The sequence below is a fragment of the Mytilus trossulus genome, chromosome 3 (genome assembly GCF_036588685.1).
Source record: "Mytilus trossulus isolate FHL-02 chromosome 3, PNRI_Mtr1.1.1.hap1, whole genome shotgun sequence".
In the NCBI taxonomy this organism is placed as follows: domain Eukaryota; kingdom Metazoa; phylum Mollusca; class Bivalvia; order Mytilida; family Mytilidae; genus Mytilus; species Mytilus trossulus.
The window spans coordinates 44,092,857-44,115,479 of NC_086375.1; the positions used below are offsets into that span (position 1 = coordinate 44,092,857).

General features: G+C 31.8%; 1 protein-coding gene across 1 annotated transcript; it reads right to left on the minus strand.

Moving 5' to 3' along the window:
* Window positions 1-4,143: 4,143 nt before the first annotated feature.
* On the minus strand, window positions 4,144-15,602 carry LOC134711557 (WD repeat and FYVE domain-containing protein 2-like). Its single transcript, XM_063572210.1, has 12 exons — window positions 15,441-15,602; window positions 13,457-13,524; window positions 12,642-12,715; window positions 11,679-11,733; window positions 10,940-11,090; window positions 10,262-10,374; window positions 9,255-9,381; window positions 8,230-8,335; window positions 7,485-7,586; window positions 6,717-6,847; window positions 5,667-5,775; window positions 4,144-4,960 (listed from the first exon to the last, which is right to left on the minus strand). Exons 1-12 carry the CDS (start codon window positions 15,587-15,589, stop codon window positions 4,931-4,933), a joined length of 1,215 nt encoding a protein of 404 aa, XP_063428280.1. The 5' UTR covers window positions 15,590-15,602; the 3' UTR covers window positions 4,144-4,930.
* Window positions 15,603-22,623: the final 7,021 nt, after the last annotated feature.

The following is a 22,623-nucleotide window of genomic DNA, read 5'->3' on the forward strand; positions in this document are numbered from 1 at the left end:
GTGCGACTGACATACAGATCATAAAATATTTCCTTACACCAAATAAAGTTGACCTATTGTAGAGAATTAGAAAAAAAGACCAAAAACTCAAACACTTAACTTTTACCACTGAACCATTAAAATGAGGTCATTATCAGTAACAACATATTAAAATTTAAAAAGCTTTGGTAGAATGGTTCATGAGAAAATGCACAGCCACGACTGGAAACACCATTTTTCAATCTTTCAAGAACCATAACTACTGAACAGTAAAAGTCAAAATCATCATTATTGAACTTGACCTCTATTTTGTCATCAACAACAACATATAAGAATTTGAAAAGCTTTGGTTCAACGGTTCATGAGAAAATGCACGGACACGACTGGAAACACCATTTTTCAATCTTTCAAGAACCATAACTCCTGAACGGTAAAAGTCAAAATCGTCATTATTGAACTTGACCTCCATTTTGTCACCAGTAACAACATATTAAAATTTAAGAAGCTTTGGTAGAACAGTTCATGCGTAAATGCACGGACACGACTGGAAACACCATTTTTCAATCTTTCAAGAACCATAACTCCTGAACAGTAAAAGTCAAAATCGCCATTATTGAACTTGACCTTCATTTAGTTGTCAGTAACAACATATTAAAATTTTAAAAGCTTTGGTTGAACGGTTCATGAGTTAATGCACGAAACATTTGATTGCCGCCCGCCCGCCGAGCATCCCCAAATCAATAACCGACATTTTTGTCACCAAAATCCGGTTAAAAATCTAAAAATGTCATTTCTCAAAATCTAATTTCAGAGCAGCATCTTAACTTCATTTTTAGGGGTGGGGCCTTGGGGTATAGGTCTCTTTTTGTAGACTGCTCAATTTTTTCGTAGCTCTTTTGTAGAAGAAATTTGACTGGCAAACAAAGTTATAAGCCTTGTATCTTTGAAGAGTTTTAACATATCAATTCATTATGAAAACTACTAATATTAATTAATCCAATTTGTGATCTTAAGCTTAAATGAACAACATGTGTTTGTTTGAAAAGCCTTTGAAGAAAAACCTTTAAAAAGTTGACAATACTGACCTCATTCATGAATGGGATGAACAACAAAGCAATTTTCAGGTGAATCTTTTTATTGCCCTATGGACATTACATCAATCAACAATAAAACAATACAAACAATTATGTAGACTTCATATTTTACAGAACAAAATATTTGTTTTTTTAATTTTCATTTTTACCATAAAAGCGATGTTTTTGGCAGTTTGTAAACACATACAGAACAACAGATAGTGTTTTACTTATTGAACCTTTAACTGTCTGCAATCAGTTCCTATTTTTACTATCTTATCACAAAATGATGAATTTAAGTTCAAAATCTAGAACACGAAAAAATAATCATATAAATTCTCAAATGTTTTAGTACTTTATCTATACTGCAACCCAACTTATTTTTCACCGACACTTTGTCATAATAAGCCCTTTCTTGCCAATAGTGTTTACTTTTCTAACTTTCTGACATTTTTTATTTATTCATATAAAAGATGATCTATAGAATGCCATGTTTCCAACAATTTATATTTGCAATATTTTTCTACTCAGTAGAGTTGTGTAAATGAATCTCAGTTTGCTTTATAAGTGGTTTACATTATATATAAATCTCATATGTTACAAATTCTTCATATTTAAAAATATTACCAAAATTCTTATACATGTACTAGTTTAACAATAAATGGGGGAAAATAATCTGCTGGGAAAAAAAACATGTAAAAGAAAGAATTTCAATGTTTACAAAAATGCATCTGATTTATAATACAATGGGGCATTTTCTAATGAGAAAAATCATTATTCTATTGTGAATATATCATATTGGATGTTACCTATTAAAAATATAAATTAGCAAAAAAGTTAAATGTATTTTTATCTACAAACAACACCTCAAGAGCATTCACTGAATTTCATCCTATACATAATGCCTGTTTCTGCAACTTTATTTAAAGTTTGACATGAGTTCATTATTTTTATTTCAAAGTTTAACGTAATAAATCAATGTTAATGCAAGTATTCAAAACGTAAAGACCTAGGCTGTATTACTCCTTTTGTGGCTGTAGCTTGTTCACATTCTAATCCTTGTGATCTAAAGTATGGCAGAACTTAACTAACTTTTAAAAATTTGTTAGGGACATTCAGACAGGACAAAAACATAATCATTTAACATGAGGCCCACAGCTGTATACAGGACAAAGAACTCTGCTGTGTTTCATTCAATTCCCATTATAAATTGCAGAAGAATTTACACTATAAAAATTTTGTGAAGGAGGGACAAAATGGACAAAAATAAGCCTCCCATGTATGACAAGGGTGACAGAATATATATATTTACTGAAACAACAAATAATGAATGAATTCCTCACAATATTAATCAGCAATTTAATATTAGTTTTATGAATTATATAATGATTAAATTCTGTGGTTTTAGTACAATAGTTATTCAGAAATTGGAAAACACATTTATATTACATAGTTTTTACACAGAATAATACACATATCACAGATAAATAGACAAAAGGCAGCAAAGCAAACGTTACAAAACTAATATGTAATTTACAGTAAAACCTTCATAATTAATCTTTCATTCAGATTTGGGATTTTTCACATTAAAAAAAAAGAAACTTTATTGACTTTTTATTATTGCAACAGGATAGGTTTTGCTAAAATTCTATTAATCACTTTGATTGTATTAATTGTATGCAAGCAGCAATGACTAAATAGTAAAAATTCATAAATTTTTAGTATTGTACAGACAATTTGAAGTTTGCTCATGAAAGGTATTTTTCTTCAACTTAATTTTCATTTGAAAACAAAGTACCTTATTATTTTTGTGTCATTATTAATCAAATTTTATCATACCATATTAAACTGTATCCGGGGGAAAAGTTTTATAAGACAAAATAAAACAAATGTTAGTTTATAAAAAAAACATTTTCACAAAACTTTGTAACCTAAGGAAAAGCTTAACAACAAATATTTTGAAGCCATATCAAACTCATTTTCCACTACATTTGCAGAAAATACATTATAAGGTAAATATTTCAATAAAATTTGTTTAAATTTGCTTTCATACTTACAATCTCATCTTAACAATGGCACACATTACACTTCTATCTAATATTGTCCAACATTTGTATCTATTTACAGCCTTACACAGTACGCTAGTAATAGTAATGAAATTCATAATCTCATAACATTATTCTTAAAAATAATAATGAAACTATACTGCACCAAAAAAAGCATGTAAAAAAATATAAAGCAAAACATTCTTCCTAGATTCTAAAATCAAACAAAATAATGCTTAGGGGTCATCCATAATTGCCAACCATTTTCCAAAGTGTACAAAGCGTTAAAAATTCAACATTTTTACCGTACACATTTTTTTATCACTATATAAAACAGTCAGATATTGTTTTTTTCAATGCAAATTTCTATATTAAACTAAACTATGATAGACAGGATATTTTTTTTTATTAAAAATGATTGCTTCTTGTCTTGAAATCTGAAAATGGTTGATGTACACTTTTTGAGGGAGGGTGGGGGGTTTGAAAAAGTGTATGTTTTGTACACTTTGGAAAATGGTTGACAATTATGGATGACCCCTTAAATAATGACTACATTCACTAACACAATTAACTACCAGAGTCTCCTTAAAGAGTAAAAGAAAGCTTTGAAATGATAACTATCTACTCAATAATGATGAATCTACACTATTCATAAAAAAAAACTTTTTCAAACTCTAAAGCATTAATTATGGGTAATTTCACTGTTCCCTAAAATAAAAAAAATAAAAAAATGCTAAAATATTTGCAGAATAAATCCAGTTTTTTTTCTGAAATTGTAAGCCAATATTACAATATTTTAGTGTATACCTTTAAAAATATTACCCAGAATGCTTTAGATTCTGAAATGATTTTATACAACATGACTAGATTAATTCCTGGATTTTTAACATGTTTCACTATTACTAGAGATAGACCTTTTGAATATAACTTTCAGCAACATGCTATATATATCCTATAGAATAAAGCCTTATTTCCTTTGAACTTTGAGCAATCGGATTGAGAGGGTCTCTTATTCATTATTCAATAGCCATTGTCCATATTTTAAAAAATTATAAATAATTCCTACGTTATTATTTCTACTCTTGAAATCCCCTCTAACTAATTTTTCATGAAGCTAATAAACAAATAAATTGGTCCCACCACTTTGGTCTACTTCCTAATTACAAAAAAAAATAAAAGTTTCGAAGCACACAAAGAGGGTCAATGTCAAAGTGAGCAAAATGATACATAACAATTTTTTTTTCTTTATTATTTGGATTGCTACTATTGATTCACAAATTAATATTGGCATTTAGTAGTGATAACTGACAACTGCGAAAAATGCAAGTTTTATCTAATGTGATGGCACTTTAAATGAAATTAAATATTTAAAATTAATAGATCCAATTAATGTTTTCATCCGGTTGCATTTTTGTATTCCCTTAAATGTCACCACCTCTCAATTTCTGAAGAAGCACAAAGATTACATCTTTATATGGACTTCAGATGTTGATCTGACTTATACTAGCAAACGGTAGAAGCAAAATCTTCTTCACTGAATGCCATAAATCATATATTTGTAGAAAAAAAGTTAACAAATAAACAGTTTAAGCTGTCAACTCTTACTTAACTCTCAGCAGTTGTCTGGTTGTTTTCATAAGTGAGCAAGTTATAATGAGGATTTCCAGCAAAATAAAATGATTGTCCCTCAGCATTATTATATGGAGGGTTTATCTATCTTTTATATGTCTACAGTATTGGTTTAAGTCACATGACAACAAGTCATGGTCACATGATTACATCAAAATAAGGTTTTTGTTCTGTGTTTGTTTCTACATTCTAATACAGCAATCTTCAATGCAGGACTTGACTTACATCCCATATCTGTAAAAAGAAACAAAAATGACCTTTGAATAGTTGTGATTCATCTATAGTGACTATTATAACTTCATCTTTCATCAACTGTTTGACCATTAGATTTTTAACATTCAGAAGTGTTGCTACAATGATCGTGATGTCCAAAAGAGTTAATCATCTATCAAATTGGTTTTAAAAGATTTTTGTTAATTTTAATTTGTTTTAATTTGTTAAGAGGTCGTGTGATTCATATAAAAATAAATGGGGAATGTGTACATGGGATACAGATGATGCTCCCACTTGCATATGACATTAAAAAGGGCCATAACTCAAGAACTGTAAAATTGATGCAACCCAAACTTGTACTTGATCTGAGTTTTGTGGTTATAAGCATTGTTTATTAGTTTAATATGATTTAGTTGAGGTAAACTTAAGTTAAAGAACAGAAACAAAACAATTCAGCAACTTTAACATTTATAAAGGGGCATAATTTCAGAACAGTAAGAGTGACACCACCAAAAGTCAAACTTGATCTGTGTTTTGTGGTAATAAGTTATAACATTTGGTTGAGGCAAACAAAAGTTAGAGAACGAAAATCAAATTTGATTGTTACTGACGACAGACGGACAAGGTTAAAACTTAATGTTTCCTTCACTACAGGATCAGGGGCATAAAAATTAGTGATGGGAATAATATTCAAACTTTCCATTAATCAATCTCTATAATAACTTACCTTGACAACTCTATCTTTTCCTACAGTAAGAAGTCTTTTTCTTGTTTCCTCTAAATACATATACTGTATAGGATGCTTCATGTCATGAAATGTTGCTAGTGGGGCTTTCCTGTAAAACACAATCATGTTAGCAATCATTCTGTTTGAATATACATTTGGTGCAATTTTAACAGGTTTATGCAAAACTCAATAGGCTTGTATATCTATAATAGGAATAAATCAAAGAAAAATAGATTGTAAATGAGGATTAAATACACATGAAATTCAATGTATAAATACATGTTTTTTTGAAGTTAAATTGTAACATATTAAAGAACTACTTCCGTTTTCTCACCAGCTGGGATGTGGACTTGCGATTTTGAAGAAGACTAATGTGTATTTAAATATGATCCCCAACAGTAAAAGAAGAAATATGACTTCAACTTTCAAGCTTTTAAACAAGTAAGCTACATTAATGATTGATTTTGATTCATTAAAATTTCAAACATAAAAAGATTGATGTTAGAATAACTAACAGTAGAAAAAAAAATCTACAATTCATTTTTAATATTAGAACCCTCCCCAAAATCTAAAATATCATTTCCACTCAGCATATTTGAATATATATATGTTTTGAACAAATATCCATAATTTTTTTTAAGCATACTGTGGATTCATTATAATTCATTGGATATCGATTTTCGTGGGTTACATACTTTATTTGTTTTTTTTTAACATTTTTTGTTCAAGTGTCACTGATGAGTCTTTTGTAGACGAAACGTGCGTTTGGCGTTAATAAAAAATTGCAATCCTGGTATCTATGATGAGTTTATTTCCTTGATACAGGTGACACATGAATTTAAATGTTTAATGAATTGCAAATTTTTCTATAGGCTTTGTATGGAGAGATTATCAAAACCACAAAATCAAATACCTTGACAATGCAAGTTTTCCTCCATCCAGGAAAATTGATACCCACAAAAATAAATGAATACACAGTATATGAATACCAGATATGGTGATGATGTGAACTATTGACTGACCACTTTAATTCCTACAATTTAGACTTACTCTTCAGGTGATATGCTGGCAAAACATTCTTCACATACCCGTACATCATACTCAAAACCTAAAATTGGTAGTCTGGATTTCTTTTCACTACATTTATTACAAACAGCTTTGCCACATTTTCTACAATGATGCTGAAATAGAAGAACAATATTTTTCACAAATGTTTCCATTTTATTAATATATTCTTTACCAATTTGTCACATATTATTTAGGATAGGAAAAATTCATGTATTTGGTGCCACAGTAGACTCAACAATCCATTGCAAATATGTACGGATTAAATGATAAATAAGAATATATATTAATAGAATTATAGAACATCCTGCCCTGCTCATACTTTCATGTTAACATTCAAACCTGGTAAAAATTTAATTTGAACTAAAAAAATTAAAGTTTGCATTACAACGAAAAAGTGTTTTAAGTATTCAAGGAGATATGACCTTAACCTCATGGTAAACTACCTAAACCAAAAGCTTTACTTAACCTGAGAACGTGCTAATTTCACAATATCACATCTCTATACTCAGTGCACTATAACATGTAAATTTGGTATATAATTTTAAAACTTTTCATCATATTTATACTAAAGTTTAAAGATGAAGTGAACACAAATCATAACCTGGTTATCTACCTTAATAACAAAATCTTACAATACTTTATGAGTTAGATTATCATGACATTTTTCTCATTCTATTTGCGTAACACTTCTGTTAAGCCTGTAAGACTATTTTAATCATTCTATGTGTCTTGTTAAGTCTGAAAAATTACCTGTCGTACACCCATTGTTTTACTCTCCCAAATTCTCCTAACATTCCAGAAGAATGGTGATTCACATTTTTGACAAGTATCACTTTCTTCCCATCCTGGAGTCTGAAAGTGAAAAAATTGGGATATACAGCAACAAATTACAATATGCATAAGAACTGGTATACATTTTTGATTAGGGGCCAGCTGAAGCACGCCTCCAGTGGCAGGAATTTCTAGCTGTATTGAAGACCCATTGTGGTCTTCAGCTTTTTTCTGCTGTTTGGCCGGATTGTTGTCTCTTTGACACATTCCCCATTTCCATTCTCAATTTTATAAAAGATAAAACTGCTGTTTCTCTGTCAAACATAAAAGGAAGCCTTTATTTTCCATTACCCTTATTATTTCATTACATTTTCTACTTAAAATAATATCTGCAAAATAAAAACATGAACTACAGCAGATTCTTTTATTTTGTGGGTACTTGTTGATTGCAGAAATCTCGTCTTTTGGTGAATACATGATTTTGGTGGTTTTTACATAATTATTCAGCATACAACCTGATTTTTTTTATTTGGTTGAATATATCTAAATTTGTGGTTGATCTGTATCAACTAAACACGACATTTGGTATCCAACGATTTATGAATCCACAATAGTAATACCTTAAGAATTCTTATGACTTATGATTTAGACTATGCAATTTTAAACAGATGATGTTAGTTCACGTAAAGTTTGTTATCTCTTTAGTAGGCCTTATGAAACTAACCTCTTGTCTTTCAGCTTCCATATTCCATATCCCTAATATACAATCATCTGAACCAGTCAGTAATTGTTTACAGCCTGCTGCATACGCCAAACCTAATACTTTATCCCTGAAATAATCAAATATACAGATATGCTAAAAGATTTCTTTTGTACCATGTCCTCATGTCATGAGATTTAAACATCAACCATATCAATGCAAGTCAATACTACCTTTATCATTTGATATCAAAAATGAAACTCTGAAATGAAAAAATACTAAATAACTAGTACACATTCTTTTTAGGAGCCAGCTGAACCCCACCTTTGGTGAGGGATTTTTCTTGCTGAGTTCGAAACCCATTGGTGAGCTTGGGCTGTTTAATGCTCTTTGGTTGTGTTGATGTTGTCTCTTTGACAAAATTGACAAACCTTTATCATTTGTTATTAAAAAGGTACTCACACATTCATAAATATTTTAAGTGCATGTCATAATTCAGGTATTCCCACAGGGTTTGTAACCTTTTTAGTTTTTGTTCCTACTTAGAAATTGTTTTTGATATTAGATCTTTGCCTTCCCTCTTGAATCCTTCACGTTTTGTATTAGGGGTATTAAGAACTTGCCATAAGATGTACAACCTTGTCCATAATTGAAGATTCTTAAATGTAATGTGTTTATTAATTGGTCCAAAAAATACAAAGCTCATTATTGAAAGCCATACAGTCCCGTATAAATGTTAACATCCTCCTCTTTTGGATCTCTAATGGATACTTGCCTCCTTTCAATCATACCAAATCTCCTTTTTTTTTTTAATATATATATGTAGTATGGCGTTCATTATCATTGAACTAGTATATATTTGTTTAGGGGCCAGCTGAAGGACGTCTCCAGGTGCGAGAATTTCTCGCTACATTGAAGACCTGTTGGTGACCTTCTGCTGTTGTTTTTTTCTATGGTCTGGTTGTTGTCTCTTTGACACATTCTTCATTTCCATTCTCTATTTTATGTATAATTGTTCTTAAAACCTTTAGCCTAAACAATAAACCTACCTGTGACCTTGTAATTCAAAAGCTGTACCTCTTCTTCCCCCTATATCCCAAACTATAGCAGACTGATCAAAACTTCCAGAGAATAACCAGCTTCTATTGATGTCCCATGATAAACTCCTAACACTACCTGTTAATGGATATAAATAGCATTCATATGATAAGCCATCAAACATTTTTTATTATATATGATGAAACAGAAATAACACAAGATTCTAATATGAGGCGCTTCTTTTGCTTTGTGAATAAACCCATTCTCTATATCCAATAAAATTTGTTTGCAAATGTGTATATTGACTACTGCGGCATAATGAATTTTATCAAATTGGCATGCATTTAATATATTTCATTAACTTAAAACACTTCCAAACTCTTAAATGATGCACATCTTGTTACTAATTCATTTATTATGACTGTAATGTGTTGCAAATGGAAATTGACATATTCGACCTAGATATGACAGCTGTTCATGCTGGCTGTTCAAACTCCTCCCTCTGAAAAATCACATTACCAGTCATTTGCTTTTTTACAAACAAAAAAGGGAGGTTCATAGAAGAGCTTACACAAACGCTGTACACTTATATACATCGGACATAGATATTACCTTAATTGTCCTAATCAGAATCGAAATAATTGATGCAAGCAATACTTTATTGTAGTTTTAACATGGGTAGGCATTATATTCTTGTTATTTTAGCCTTCACTATCCCTCAGGCATAATTAATCACGAATATAATGCCTACCCATGTTAAAACTACAATAAAGTTTAGCTTGCATCAATTATTTCTTAAACAAAATATCATAATGATCATATCTGATCAAAATGCATCATCTGAACGAAATTTTAAAATGAAATTTGGAAGAAGTTATATTTTTAAAATGAAAATGTTAATATACATACAAATATATTTAAAATAGTATAGTGTAAGAATGTGAATGATTTTGATCTTTGCTATGGTTATACTGTTTAACGGTGAAGGTTGGTTGAATGAAATAAATATTAAACATACCTGAATGACCCTTTAAAGTCACTATTAAATCAAAATTTGTATTTGAAATTTTTAACACTGATATCTGCCCAGAATAATCTCCAACAAAAGCATATTTTGATTGTTCATCAAATCTGTAATATTTATTAAGGATACATTGATAAATGATATCTAAGACCTATAAAGTTCCTAGTTTCCTACATATTGTGAACATTTATGGTTATTGTATGAAAAATTTACTGTACTTGTTCTTTGATATGCTGTTTTCTTTCTGTTAAAAAAAATTAACATCTTAAAAAAAAATGTTTACAAGAAAATCTGATCAGTCAAACTGCAAACAAAAACACCTAGGTTTGATTTATTTTCTTTATTACTTATTTAGTAATAGTGTTCAAACTTCAATGGTAATATATTGTAAACCAACCAATTTTGGAAAGCTATTTTAGAAATTTTCAGAAGTACAAAAATAATGCTGATATAAATTGATCCTTTATGTGTTCTTTGAGTTACTTCTGATCTAGATATCTTCCGTTATAATTCCAAATGTAAACAGTTTATGTTTTTTAAATACCAACTACATTTCTATTACCTATGATGAAATACTATAGGAGTCTTTAACAATATCATGAAATTTGACAAGCAACATTCTAGTTGAACGAACATTTTGAACTTTTAAAATTAGAATTGTTCAAAGGATACTCTACACAAAGGCACCATGCTGATACTTGGTATCCACCTAATCGTCTACCAGTCTCTGAACAATGCCACTGGAAATATTTATCTCGGCTACAACTAAGCACCCATTCACAATTCAAGGAAAATTTTACACAATTTACTCTTGCTTGATGAGCTGAAAATAAAACAATGTTGAAGAAAAGCTAAATAAATACGACTCTTATTTATATCAACTTTTGGTTTCTAACTATGTGTTTTTCTATCATACTGATATGATGAGTTTGTACATTTATACCTGACTTTGATTTTATCATTCTAATTGTATGTGGAAGTCTAAATTAGATATTTCCTGTTGATCAACCGATTTTCCACTATTAAAATTCAGTCATTAAAATAATGAGACTCTTAAACTCTTGACAGGGAAATTATTTACCTACCTTATTTTCAAATTGTGTTTGAGTCCTTATTAATGAATTTCAAGTACTTTTATTCAAATTGTGTTTGAGTCCTTATAAATGAATTTCATGTACTTTTTTTTCAAATTGTATTTGAGTCCTTATAAATGAATTTCATGTGCTTTTTTCCAATGGTGGTTGAGTCCTTGTGGGTTATAGCTCTTGACTTTTTCATAAGTGTATAGACATTAGACAAATGATTGGTAGTAATCATTGTTCACTTCTTCTTTGCTCGAGTGATTTGAATGGTTATCTTCCATTTTTGTCAAGACCAATTGCAATAAAGAAAAGAATCCTATCATAGTTACCTAAATAATCTCTCATTTGTGTAATTTTATTATAGTCTTCTGATAACAGGAATTCCTTGAAAAATAAAATAAATGTATTTAATTTCATTACAATTTTATTAACAAACACACATATGTTACAGCCTTATGATAGTTTGCAGTTATTTTCATTCTCAATTAATGTTTCATTTGTTATAGAACTAAAGACTTCAAGGGATGGGATATTTTCACATGATATATATCATGTATATTTCTACCTAGTAAGGGACAAGTTCAATGAAGAAACTTAATTCACACAGCTTTTTCATTGACCCCCCAACCCCCCTCTCTAACTTAATTTGGGAAAAACTGATTTTCCTATATGGATATATTTTAAATCGATTTTGGATTAACAAAACTTGCAGCAATGTTGAACCCCACCCCAAACTATTTGATTTAAGTTTTTTATCCTACATCGATCTTTTGTCCCTAAAACTTGAGCTATAGAATTAATCATTAAATGTACTGCTCACATATCAGATTATAGTGGATTGGAGCTTTACCTATATCAAGTAGACATTATACATTTTGTAAATGAATGTGTTAGTAGATTATAAACTGAATTTTTCCAGTTTTTTTATTTCACATTTTTAAGTGTTAATATATACTGCTGTTTGGTGTGAGCCAAGGATCCATGTTGAAGGCCATACCTAGACTTATAATGGTTTACTTTTATAAATTTTTACTTGGATAGAGAGTTTCCTCATTGGCACTCCTACCACATCTTCCTATATCTATATAGAAAATAAAATGCAAATAGTTACTATTTCATGAAACATGTATACAAAGTATAGTAAAGGAATTTCCTCCAGCTGTTTATAATAAGAACTCCAGGGTCATAATGTCAAATACTTTGCGACAATTTTTTACTTATTCTAATATCCAAAAAATTAGACTGTTAAAAATACAGGGTACATTATATGAGGATCTGATACATGTACTTACTGAAATGGTTCCATTATTTAATCCAACAAATAGTCTCCTAGTTTCTCCATTGTATGTTAATGATGCTGCCTCAGCTGTAACAATTAATTTATGTATTCAAAAAAACAAGTCTACTTTTGAAGCTGTCCAATAATCTAAATATACACATACTTTTTCACTGATTATAAATTTGTATACAAGAATGCTCACTCTTGGCTTACTTGTATCATGTCTTGTTTTTAAAATTGGTTAGCAGCAAAATTTCCCAAAATAATCTTCCAAAGTTGCTTTTCATTCATTTTTTGTATATAAATATTGGCTGCTAGTTTTCTTGTTTGAATTGATTTGCTTTTATTTTTATTTTTGGGCCTTTTGTAGCAGCTGACTATGTGATATGGGTTTTTGCAATCATATAAAAAAAAAAGAAGATGTGGTATGATTGCCAATGAGACAACTATCCACAAAAGATCAAAATGACACAAACATTAACAACTATAGGTAACTGTACGGCTTTCAACAATGAGCAAAGCCCATACAGCAAAGTCAGCTTTAAAAGGCCCCATTAAGGCAATAAGACAATGTAAAACAATTCAAACGAGATAACCCATCTTTTTTTTTCTAAAAAGATTTTAAACTGTTCATTCTTCCAATCACCATGTGATCTTCCAACATTGTTTGTCTTATTTGTAACACACATTTATTTTAGATGATGTAATTATAAACTACTGAATGTAGTAGAGACCTAGAATATTGTTTAACAGATATTTTAAAATTTATACAGAGGTGAAGCCGGTCAAATCTGAAGGGACACAAATATTTCATTTAATACAACTTACAAGGCAATGTGTGACAAATACTTGGCCAATACTGTCCTGTATCTCTTTTTAACCATACTCGTAATGTCCTGAAGATAAAAATTTAAGAATAAATAATTAGTTTTCCTAACAAAAATTGTTCTTGAGAAATTGTAATAATCTAATACTGAGTTCACACGTAACCCGAAATTCGATTCGCATTAACTTATTAAAATTAATTTAATTAGCATTCAAAACGTTTTACATCCCAACGTCAACATAAGAGTTCAGAATTTTACTTGCACTGTTTATTTTATGTTCATTTGTGAAAGTTTACAGTTCACAGATTTAAATTAAAAGAGGATCAGAAAATTTGATTTAACCACTGGTCACTAGAACTATAGCAACAGGAAAATTTCTTCCTGATTATTTTCCCCAGAAGAATTAGAATAAAATGCCAGGACTACATCAAATTTTGTTGGCAATCACAACCTTCCTGTAGTGACTTTAAATTTCACTTTGCTTTATTGCATAGCGCTTTTCCTTTCCTGATTTTTATTGTATGTTCTTGTATGCAACTTTAATAAAATCTTATGATAAAGATTAAGGAGACTGGGTTAAAATTTCATAAAACTTAACTATACATTGTAGGAAAGTTAAGTGCCTTTCACAATACAGGGACTTTTTCAATACTTTATTAAATATCTTTATAAAAACTTCTTTATAAATTACAGAAATAAATTAGGAATGAACACAGATGATGGCTTTGGTTAGGCATTTGACATTATAAAGGGTCATAACCCAAGTACAGATAAACATGGTGTATAGGTTTCAATACAATTAGTTGAGACAATCTTAAGAGAGCAGAAACAAAAAAATCAGCAATTTTTACATTTGTAAAAGGGCATAACATGAGAACTGTAAAAATGATGCCACTAAAATTCAAATTTGATATGTGTTTTGTGGTTATGAGCATTGTGTTTTAATTTCCATAACATTTGTTTGAAGCACATTAAATTTGAGAACAGGACAGAAAAATTCAGCAATAGATTATTTGCCAATTCCCGTAATCAACCCTGTAATTAGAGATCCCTCTTTCAGTTGTCTCCCTTATGAGGGACATTAATTTTCATTTATAATGGAGAGCTAGCAGAGTGAGCAAATTTACCTCAGGAGTGTAATGTGAGTAATATTTAAAGCTTTCAAATCTTTTAATTACATTAATTTGTTGTTATACTAAATACTTTTGACATCAGAAATTATTTTTTATAAAAAATATAGTTAAACCGCCAATACATCGCTTTCAATTCATTATACTTTGCATTGGCAAAAGCCAATTTTGTCTGGTATGGAACCAGTCTACGATTGACAAAGGGAAGTAATTTGTTTAAAAAGTGTGTAATAACAGAATCAAATCGGTAATTGGCAAATGGACTATTCTTGAAGCAATTTTTCCTTTTTAAAAGTCCATAACTCTAGAGCTGTAATTGTGACGCCACCGAAATTCAACCTTGATCTGTGTTTTGTTGATAGGAACATTGTGTGTAAGTTTTATAACATTCAGATGAGGCAAACTTAAGATAGAGAACATAATACCAATTTTGGGATGTAGGGGCAAGGGTAAAACTTTGATATGCTGCACTACAACATGGGAACACAAAAATAAAATAGGACAGTGGTTAAAATGCCCTATGGAGAACCTTTTATGTATATGATTAATTATGAGTCACAGTGACAGACATTGATAAAACTGATATGTATAGACATACAAACAATCATTAAACCATCAATAAGCATTACTTTAAAAACAGAACCCACCCCCTATTTTTAATCAAAACCAAATGAACAACAAAGCATGGTGGTTTTGATAAGTGTTATTCAAGGCAAAAGAAACAAGTTTATTTCGATTTTCAACAAGAGGCGTAAATGGTGACGATTGTACTTGGTAGCAACAGCTTCCGGATTGGATTGGTTATAATGAACAATGTACACAACGGGCACCTGTCAATTTTTGGGCACAGCTTACTTGTCATCGCTGACAGTGACAACTCCGTCTTCCCGAGGGATTATAACTGCCATATTGACGTCATCTTGAAAACCTTCTAATTTACTTATTAGAACAGGTTTTCTTGTGTTTCCTTGCTTATTTTGTGATGGCTTTATTTCTGCTGCCATTTTGTTATCATCACGTGACAATTATATTCTATTTATAGAATTGTTAGTATAAAAACAAATTCGTTGGAAACAGCGATGATAGGTTTCCGGTTATAAATTCCTCATTATCCAAATGGTTAACTTTTGGAAGGGACATTAGCTGTAAAATCATGTTAACCAACTTGACTCAAGTTATCATGTACTTCATAAATAACATACTCATGTACTATATCATACAACGAATCAAATCAGCGTTTAAATCATAATTGTTCAAAAGTGTCTAAACTTTGATAAACCGTGACAATTAACAATGAATTGACTTGTTAATTTGTATGTATCAACATTTCGTCACGGCGTAATTTTGTCTAGACTTCATCGAGATGACCCCCGAGGACTGCCAACGGTCATATAACCCGATTACCATAACTTATAAATAGATAACGACCACGTGCAATTGGTGTTAATAGGTCTGTTTGATTTTAGATTGTCAGTGGTTAAAGGTCCGTTTATCACTGATGAGTCTCATGTAGACGAAACGCGCGTCTGGTGTACTAAATAATAATCCTGGTATTTTTGATAACTATTTACACCACTTGGTCGATGCCACTGCTGGTGGACGTTTCGTACCCGAGGGTATCGATCACCAGCCCAGTAGTCAACACTTCGGTGTTCACATGAATATCAATAATGTGGTCACTTTTATAAATTTCTTATTTACAAAACTTTGAGTTTTTCGAAAAACTAAGGATTTTCTTATCCCAGGCATAGACGTATTTGGCACAGCTTTTTGGAATTTCAGATCCTCAATGCTCTTCAACTTTTTTTGTTTGGCTTTATAAATATTTTGTTACGAGCGTCACTGATGAGTCTTATGTAGACGAAACGCGCGTCTGAATCATTGGCGGATATAGGGGGCGGGGTCCGGAGGTTGGAACTCGCTTTTTTTGGCCGATCAATGCATTTGAATAGGGACATATAGTTGGAACCCCTCTTTTTAAAATGGGTGGATCCGCACCTGCTAAATAATAATCCTGGTACTTTTGATAACTATTATCAACGTTTTGACAAATTGTTTCACTTTCAATGTTTACATTCTTTTTATTTTAATAGCTGAATACATGCGTAACCCATCTCCAGCTATAAACGCTTAACCGAAATGTCATATCAATTCTGGCTCAATGAGGCCGAAAGTGAATCATTCATCAGTGATATTTAATTGCCTATCATGTTTGACAAGATTGAACCAAATTGGCTGCTTAAGGTGAATTATTATTTCACTATTTTACTTTCATTTATTTCGAGCAATTTACCACATGATTGTTCTCTATCCTTTAATTTTTTTGTCATTTTTTTTCTCTCTTCGTTTTTTTAGGGCATTATTCATAATTCTCTACACCTTATCTAGACTCTCATACAAGCAGAATTTGAGCCGAGATTATTTCAATATGTGTTGTATAGTAGTCTTAGGAAGAAGTACGACCTATAACATGTACACAAAGCATACATTAGAAAAGTTTAACACCACACTAAAATTGTGATGGACTCAAAGACCTTTAAACGTAGACCCACCATATCCCTGAAAACAGGGAGTGATCAGGTTGACATAATTCTACTGGATTTTGCCAAGGCTTTCGACGAAGTGCCACACCAACGCCTTTTGTACAAGCTAGGTTTTTATGGGATAAGAGGAAACACCCAAAAGTGGATTTCATCATTTTGGTCATCTCGAACTCAAAGAGTGCTAGTAGAAGGCTCTATCTCAGACAAGCTAGATGTTCTTTCTGGAGTTCCTAAAGACATTGTCCTAGGTCCACTCTTGTTCCTGATATACATTAACGACCTGCCTGACACAGTATCATCTTCTGCAGTTCGCCTTTTTGCCGATGACAGCTTGTTATATAAGCACATCAGAAATCAAGCAGATGCAAATAACGTTCAACAAGACATGACTGCCCTATTGCAATGGGAACATGTATGGTAGATGAGCTTTCACCCTGCTAAATGCACAGTCATCAGAATAGGCACCAACCGAAAAAACATCTTGGAGACACAGTAAGTACTACCTACATGGACACCAACTCGAAGTTGTGGACATCAGCATATATCTTGGTGTTACTCTTAGCGAAGACCTAACTAAGAAAAAGCACGCAGAGATAACAGAAGCCGAAGCATCAAGAACTCTAGGATTCCTGCGCCGCAACTTCAGGGACTGTAACTAAACAGTCCGAGAAACAACCTACAGATCCTTGGTCCGACCATTCTTGAAGTATATGTCTGCTGTATGGGACCCATACAAAGTGGAAGACATAAAACGACTCGTCAAAGTGCAAAGAAGGGGAGCCCGTTATGTCTGTAAAGATAAAACCCCTGGATGTGTCACCAACATGATTCAGCTTCTCAAATGGAAATCATTACAAGACCGACGTAAGGACCATCGCCTATTGATCATGTACAAGGCCATCAGTTGCATGATTTCCATACCAGAAGCCGACAGTATCATCAACAAAAGTGACACCAAACCAGAGGGGCAAACAGATTGAGGCAGATATACATCAAAACAGAAGTGTACAGACAGTCCCTCTTTCCTCGCACTATCCAGAATTGGAACCAGCTGCCATCAACGGTGACCAACTCAACCACTCTGGACGACTTCAAGGCCAGCTTCCAGGCAGCGGCGGCCCTGAGGACAACCACATAAACCAACATTTGATGCAGATAGTTTTAACTGTAAATACTAGCTTTTTATTTGTACATTAAAGCTGTGTGGAAAATGGCTCCCTCAGACCTACGCCTGGTCATTTACTACGACTCCTGACTATTATTGGAAGATGATGATGATGATATCATGCTTTAAACCCTTCCACTCCTGCATCTTATTCTTGTTACTCTACTTTGTCATGTACCTGTTATTAATAAAATATATAGCTTCACAATTTAAAATATTTCTCAATAAATGTATTTTTCCACAAGACATACATGAAGAATTTTCATTTGATGTAGCTGCTTCAAGTCCAGCGACAAATATATCAATCATAATACCAACAGACAGCAACATGAATTTTTTCCAGAACATTGCTTTAGTCAATTTGAAATTCCAGTTAAAAGATTCTACAAGGTATTCAAGATAATGTTTTATTTGATGAAGCTGTTTCATGCCCAGCGACAAATATATCAGATAGTAAAACATTACGTTTATAGTCAAATTGAAATTCCAGTTTATAGATTCTTGTTTACCAAACCAACCAAAAATAGGTGTTGGAAACGTCTGAAATACACATTGATTGATGTTATTGGTATGTTGGTGTTTTGAGTAATGCCGCTTACACCCATATAATCATATAGTATTTGAAAAATAGTCATTATAAACGTGAAAACTTAACATTGACGAATGACGAAAAATATTGAATGTGCAGACTAAACTATATGTAGGATTTTTTTTTATAAATATCAAAAGTTCAAACTTTGCATCTTACGATAGGATCTAGGACTAATATAGTATGTAATGCAACAGTCCTAGATAGGATTAGAGACATACTTGTAATACTATTTTTGTATTACATGTCTCTGAAAGATTATATGATGTTCTAATTTTCTTTTGCAAATTCTATAGTTCAGATTAATCAAATGAGTGTAAATATGTTTTCTACAGACATTCACGATGTAATGCGTATAATTCAGAAAGTAAACACATTTCATTTCAATACAAGACATTGCAAGTATTCTATATTTATGGATGTAAAGAAGTGTGTGATTTTTGTCATCTGTTGGTAATCAACAGACATTTATCGTCCTTCGACGTTCATTAATAGATACTACCATAAGACGAAATAGACAAAAACGATGCCAACATACGGTTTATTTATCATTCTAATTTACGTGTCAGTGGTTTCTGTTAGTGGTAAGTACTAGACAACGGACTTCTGTAAAAATTAAATCATGTCATGATATCTAAACTTTTGTAAAAATTAAATCATGTCATGATAACCTAAACTTTTGTAAAAAATAAATCATGTCATGATAACCTAAACATTTTAAAGCGTGGTACGTTCGAAGATTAATGCTTATTAAACTTTTTTTTTAATTTCATTACTGCACTTTCAAAAGCTATACTTGTTCATGAATTATAGTAGGTAAGGTTTCAAAGTCGACCTTTTTTTCGTTTGAATTGTTTTACATTGCCATTTCGGGGTCTTTTATAGCTGACTAAACGGTATGGGCTTGGCTCATTGTTGAAGGACGTACGGTGACCTATATCTGTTAATTTCTGTGTCATTTTGGTCTCTTGTGGACGGTTGTCTCATAGGCAATGATCATACCACTGTACCACATCTCCTTTTTAATATATGCCAGATCAGAATAGAAACTTTGAAGGGTTTTTCAATTGCCATTTTACAGGATTTTTTTCAGTGTATCTCCAATTAACTTTAGACGTGTAAATCTAACACATCTTTCAACTGTCAAAGTGCTAGCAAAGAAACATATGATCCATGTGTGGCTTCATCCGACAAAAGATACCAACAGATTTTCAAGCTACAAAATCTCTCAGTACTTCAAAATATTGGGTGCTGGCCTGGGAATAATAAAGGTCGTATAGTTCCAGAAACTAGAGGCTCTTTAGAGCCTGTGCCATTCACCTTGGTCTATGTGAATATTAAACAAAGGACGCAGATGGATTCACGACAAAATTGTGTTTTGGTGATGGTGATGTGTTTGTACATCTAACTTTACTGAACATTCTTGCTGCTTACAATTATCTTTATCTATAATGAACTTGGCCCAGTAGTTTCAGAGGAGAAGATTTTTGTAAAAGATTACTAAAATTTACGAAAAATGGTTAAAAATTGACTATAAAGGGCAATAACTCCTAAAGGGGGCAACTGACCATTTCGGTCATGTTGACTTATTTGAAGATCTTACTTTGCCGACATTTATTGCTTTTTACAGTTTATCTCTATCTGTCAATAGAGGCTCTAAAGAGCCTGTGTCGCTCACCTTGGTCTATGTGAATATTAAACAAAGGAAGCAGAAAGATTCATGACAAAATTGTGTTTTGGTGATGGTGATGTGTTTGTACATCTTACTTTACTAAACGGTCTTGCTGCTTACAATTATCTCTATCTATAATGAACTTGGCCCAGTAGTTTCATTGGAAAATGTTAATAAAAATTTACAAATTTTATGAAAATTGTTAAAAATTGACTATAAAGGACAATAACTCCTTAGGGGGTCAATTGACCATTTTGACTTATTTGTAAATCTTACTTTTCTGAACATTATTGCTGTAAGTGTTTACAGTTTATCTCTATCTATAATAATATTCAAGATAATAACCAAAATAAGAAAAAAATCCTTAAAATTACCGATTCAGGGACAGCAACCCAACAACAGGTTGTGTGTTTCATCTGAAATTTTCAGGGCAGATAGATGATGACCTGATAAACAATTTTATCCCATGTCAGATTTGCTCTGAATGCTTTGGTTTTTGAGTTATAAGATGGCCGGGTCACCGGACACATTTTTTAAACTAGATACCCCAAAGATGATTGTGGCCAAGTTTGGATTTATTTGACCCAGTAGTTTCAGAGGAGAAGATTTTTGTAAAAGTTAACAACGACGACGGACGACGATGAACGACGACGGACGCAAAGTGATGGGAAAAGCTCACTTGGCCCTTTGGGCCAGGTGAGCTAAAGATGTATACAAACATAACAGAGCGAGGTGGTCATTTATATTTGGAGTATTTTATGCTTAAAATGATGTATTTTCCAATAACTAGAGGCTCTAAAGAGCCTGTGTCGCTCACCTTGGTCTATGTGAATATTAAACAAAGGACGCAGATGGATTCATGACAAAATTGTGTTTTGGTGATGGTGATGTGTTTGTACATCTAACTTTACTAAACATTCTTGCTGCTTACATCTATTTTTATCTATAATGAATTTGGTCCAGTAGATTCAGTAGAAAATGTTAGTAAAAAGTTTACAAATTTTAATGAAAATTGTTAAAAATTGACTATAAAGGACAATAACTCCTTAGGGGGTCGGTTGACCATTTTGGTCATGTTGACTGATTTGTAAATCTAACTTTGCTGAACATTATTGCTGTTTACAGTTTATCTCTATCTATAATAATATTCAAGATAACCAAAAACAGCAAAATTTCACTCAAATTACAAATTCAGGGGCAGCAACCCAACAACAGATTGTCAGATTCATCTGAAAATTTCAGGGTAGATAGATTTAGACCTGATAAACAATTGAACCCCATGTCAGATTGCTCTAAAAGCTATGGTTTTTGAGTTATAATCCAAAAACTGCATTTGACCCCTATGTTCTATTTTTAGCCATGGTGGCCATCTTGGTTGATTGGCCGGGTCACGCCAAAGATTTTTTAAACTAGATACCCCAATAATGATTTTTGCCGAGATTGGTTTAATTTGGCCTTAGAGTTTCAGAGAAGATTTTTGTAAAAGATAACTAAGATTTACGAAAAATGGTTAAAAATTGACTATAAAGGGCAATAACTCATAAAGGGGTCAACTGATCATTTTGGTCATGTTGACTTATTTGTAAATCTTACTTTGCTGAACATTATTGCTGTTAACAGTTTAACTCTATCTATAATAATATTCAAGATAATAAGCAAAAAAAGCAAAATTTCCCTAAAATTACCAATTTAGCAACCCAACAACGAGTTGTCCGATTCATCTGAAAATTTCAGGGTAGATAAATTTAGACAATTTTACCCCGTCAGATTTGCTCTGAATGCTTTGGTTTTGGAGTTATAAGCCAAAAACTGCATTTTACCCCTATGTTCTATTTTTAGCCATGGCGGCCATCTTGGTTGGTTGGACGGGTCACGCCACACATTTTTTAAACTAGATACCCCAATGATAATTGCAGCCAAGTTTGATTAAATTTGGCTCAGTAGTTTCAGAGGAGATCTTTTTTGTAAAAGTTAACGACGACAGATGATGGACACAAAGTGATGAGAAAAGCTCACTTGGCCTTTTAGGGTAGGTGAGCTAGAAAAGGAGGTTACTCCCTAAATGTCCA

Bases quoted from the DNA above. Each gene is read 5' to 3' on its own strand.
- LOC134711557 (XM_063572210.1), bottom strand. From the start codon at position 15,589: ATGGCAGCAGAAATAAAGCCATCACAAAATAAGCAAGGAAACACAAGA. The intron at 8,336-9,254 runs GTAGGTTTATTG...TGATTATTTCAG, and splicing joins TTTGAATTACAAGGTCACAG to GGATAAAGTATTAGGTTTGG. The intron at 6,848-7,484 runs GTAATTTTTCAG...CTTCTATTTCAG, and splicing joins AAACAATGGGTGTACGACAG to CATCATTGTAGAAAATGTGG.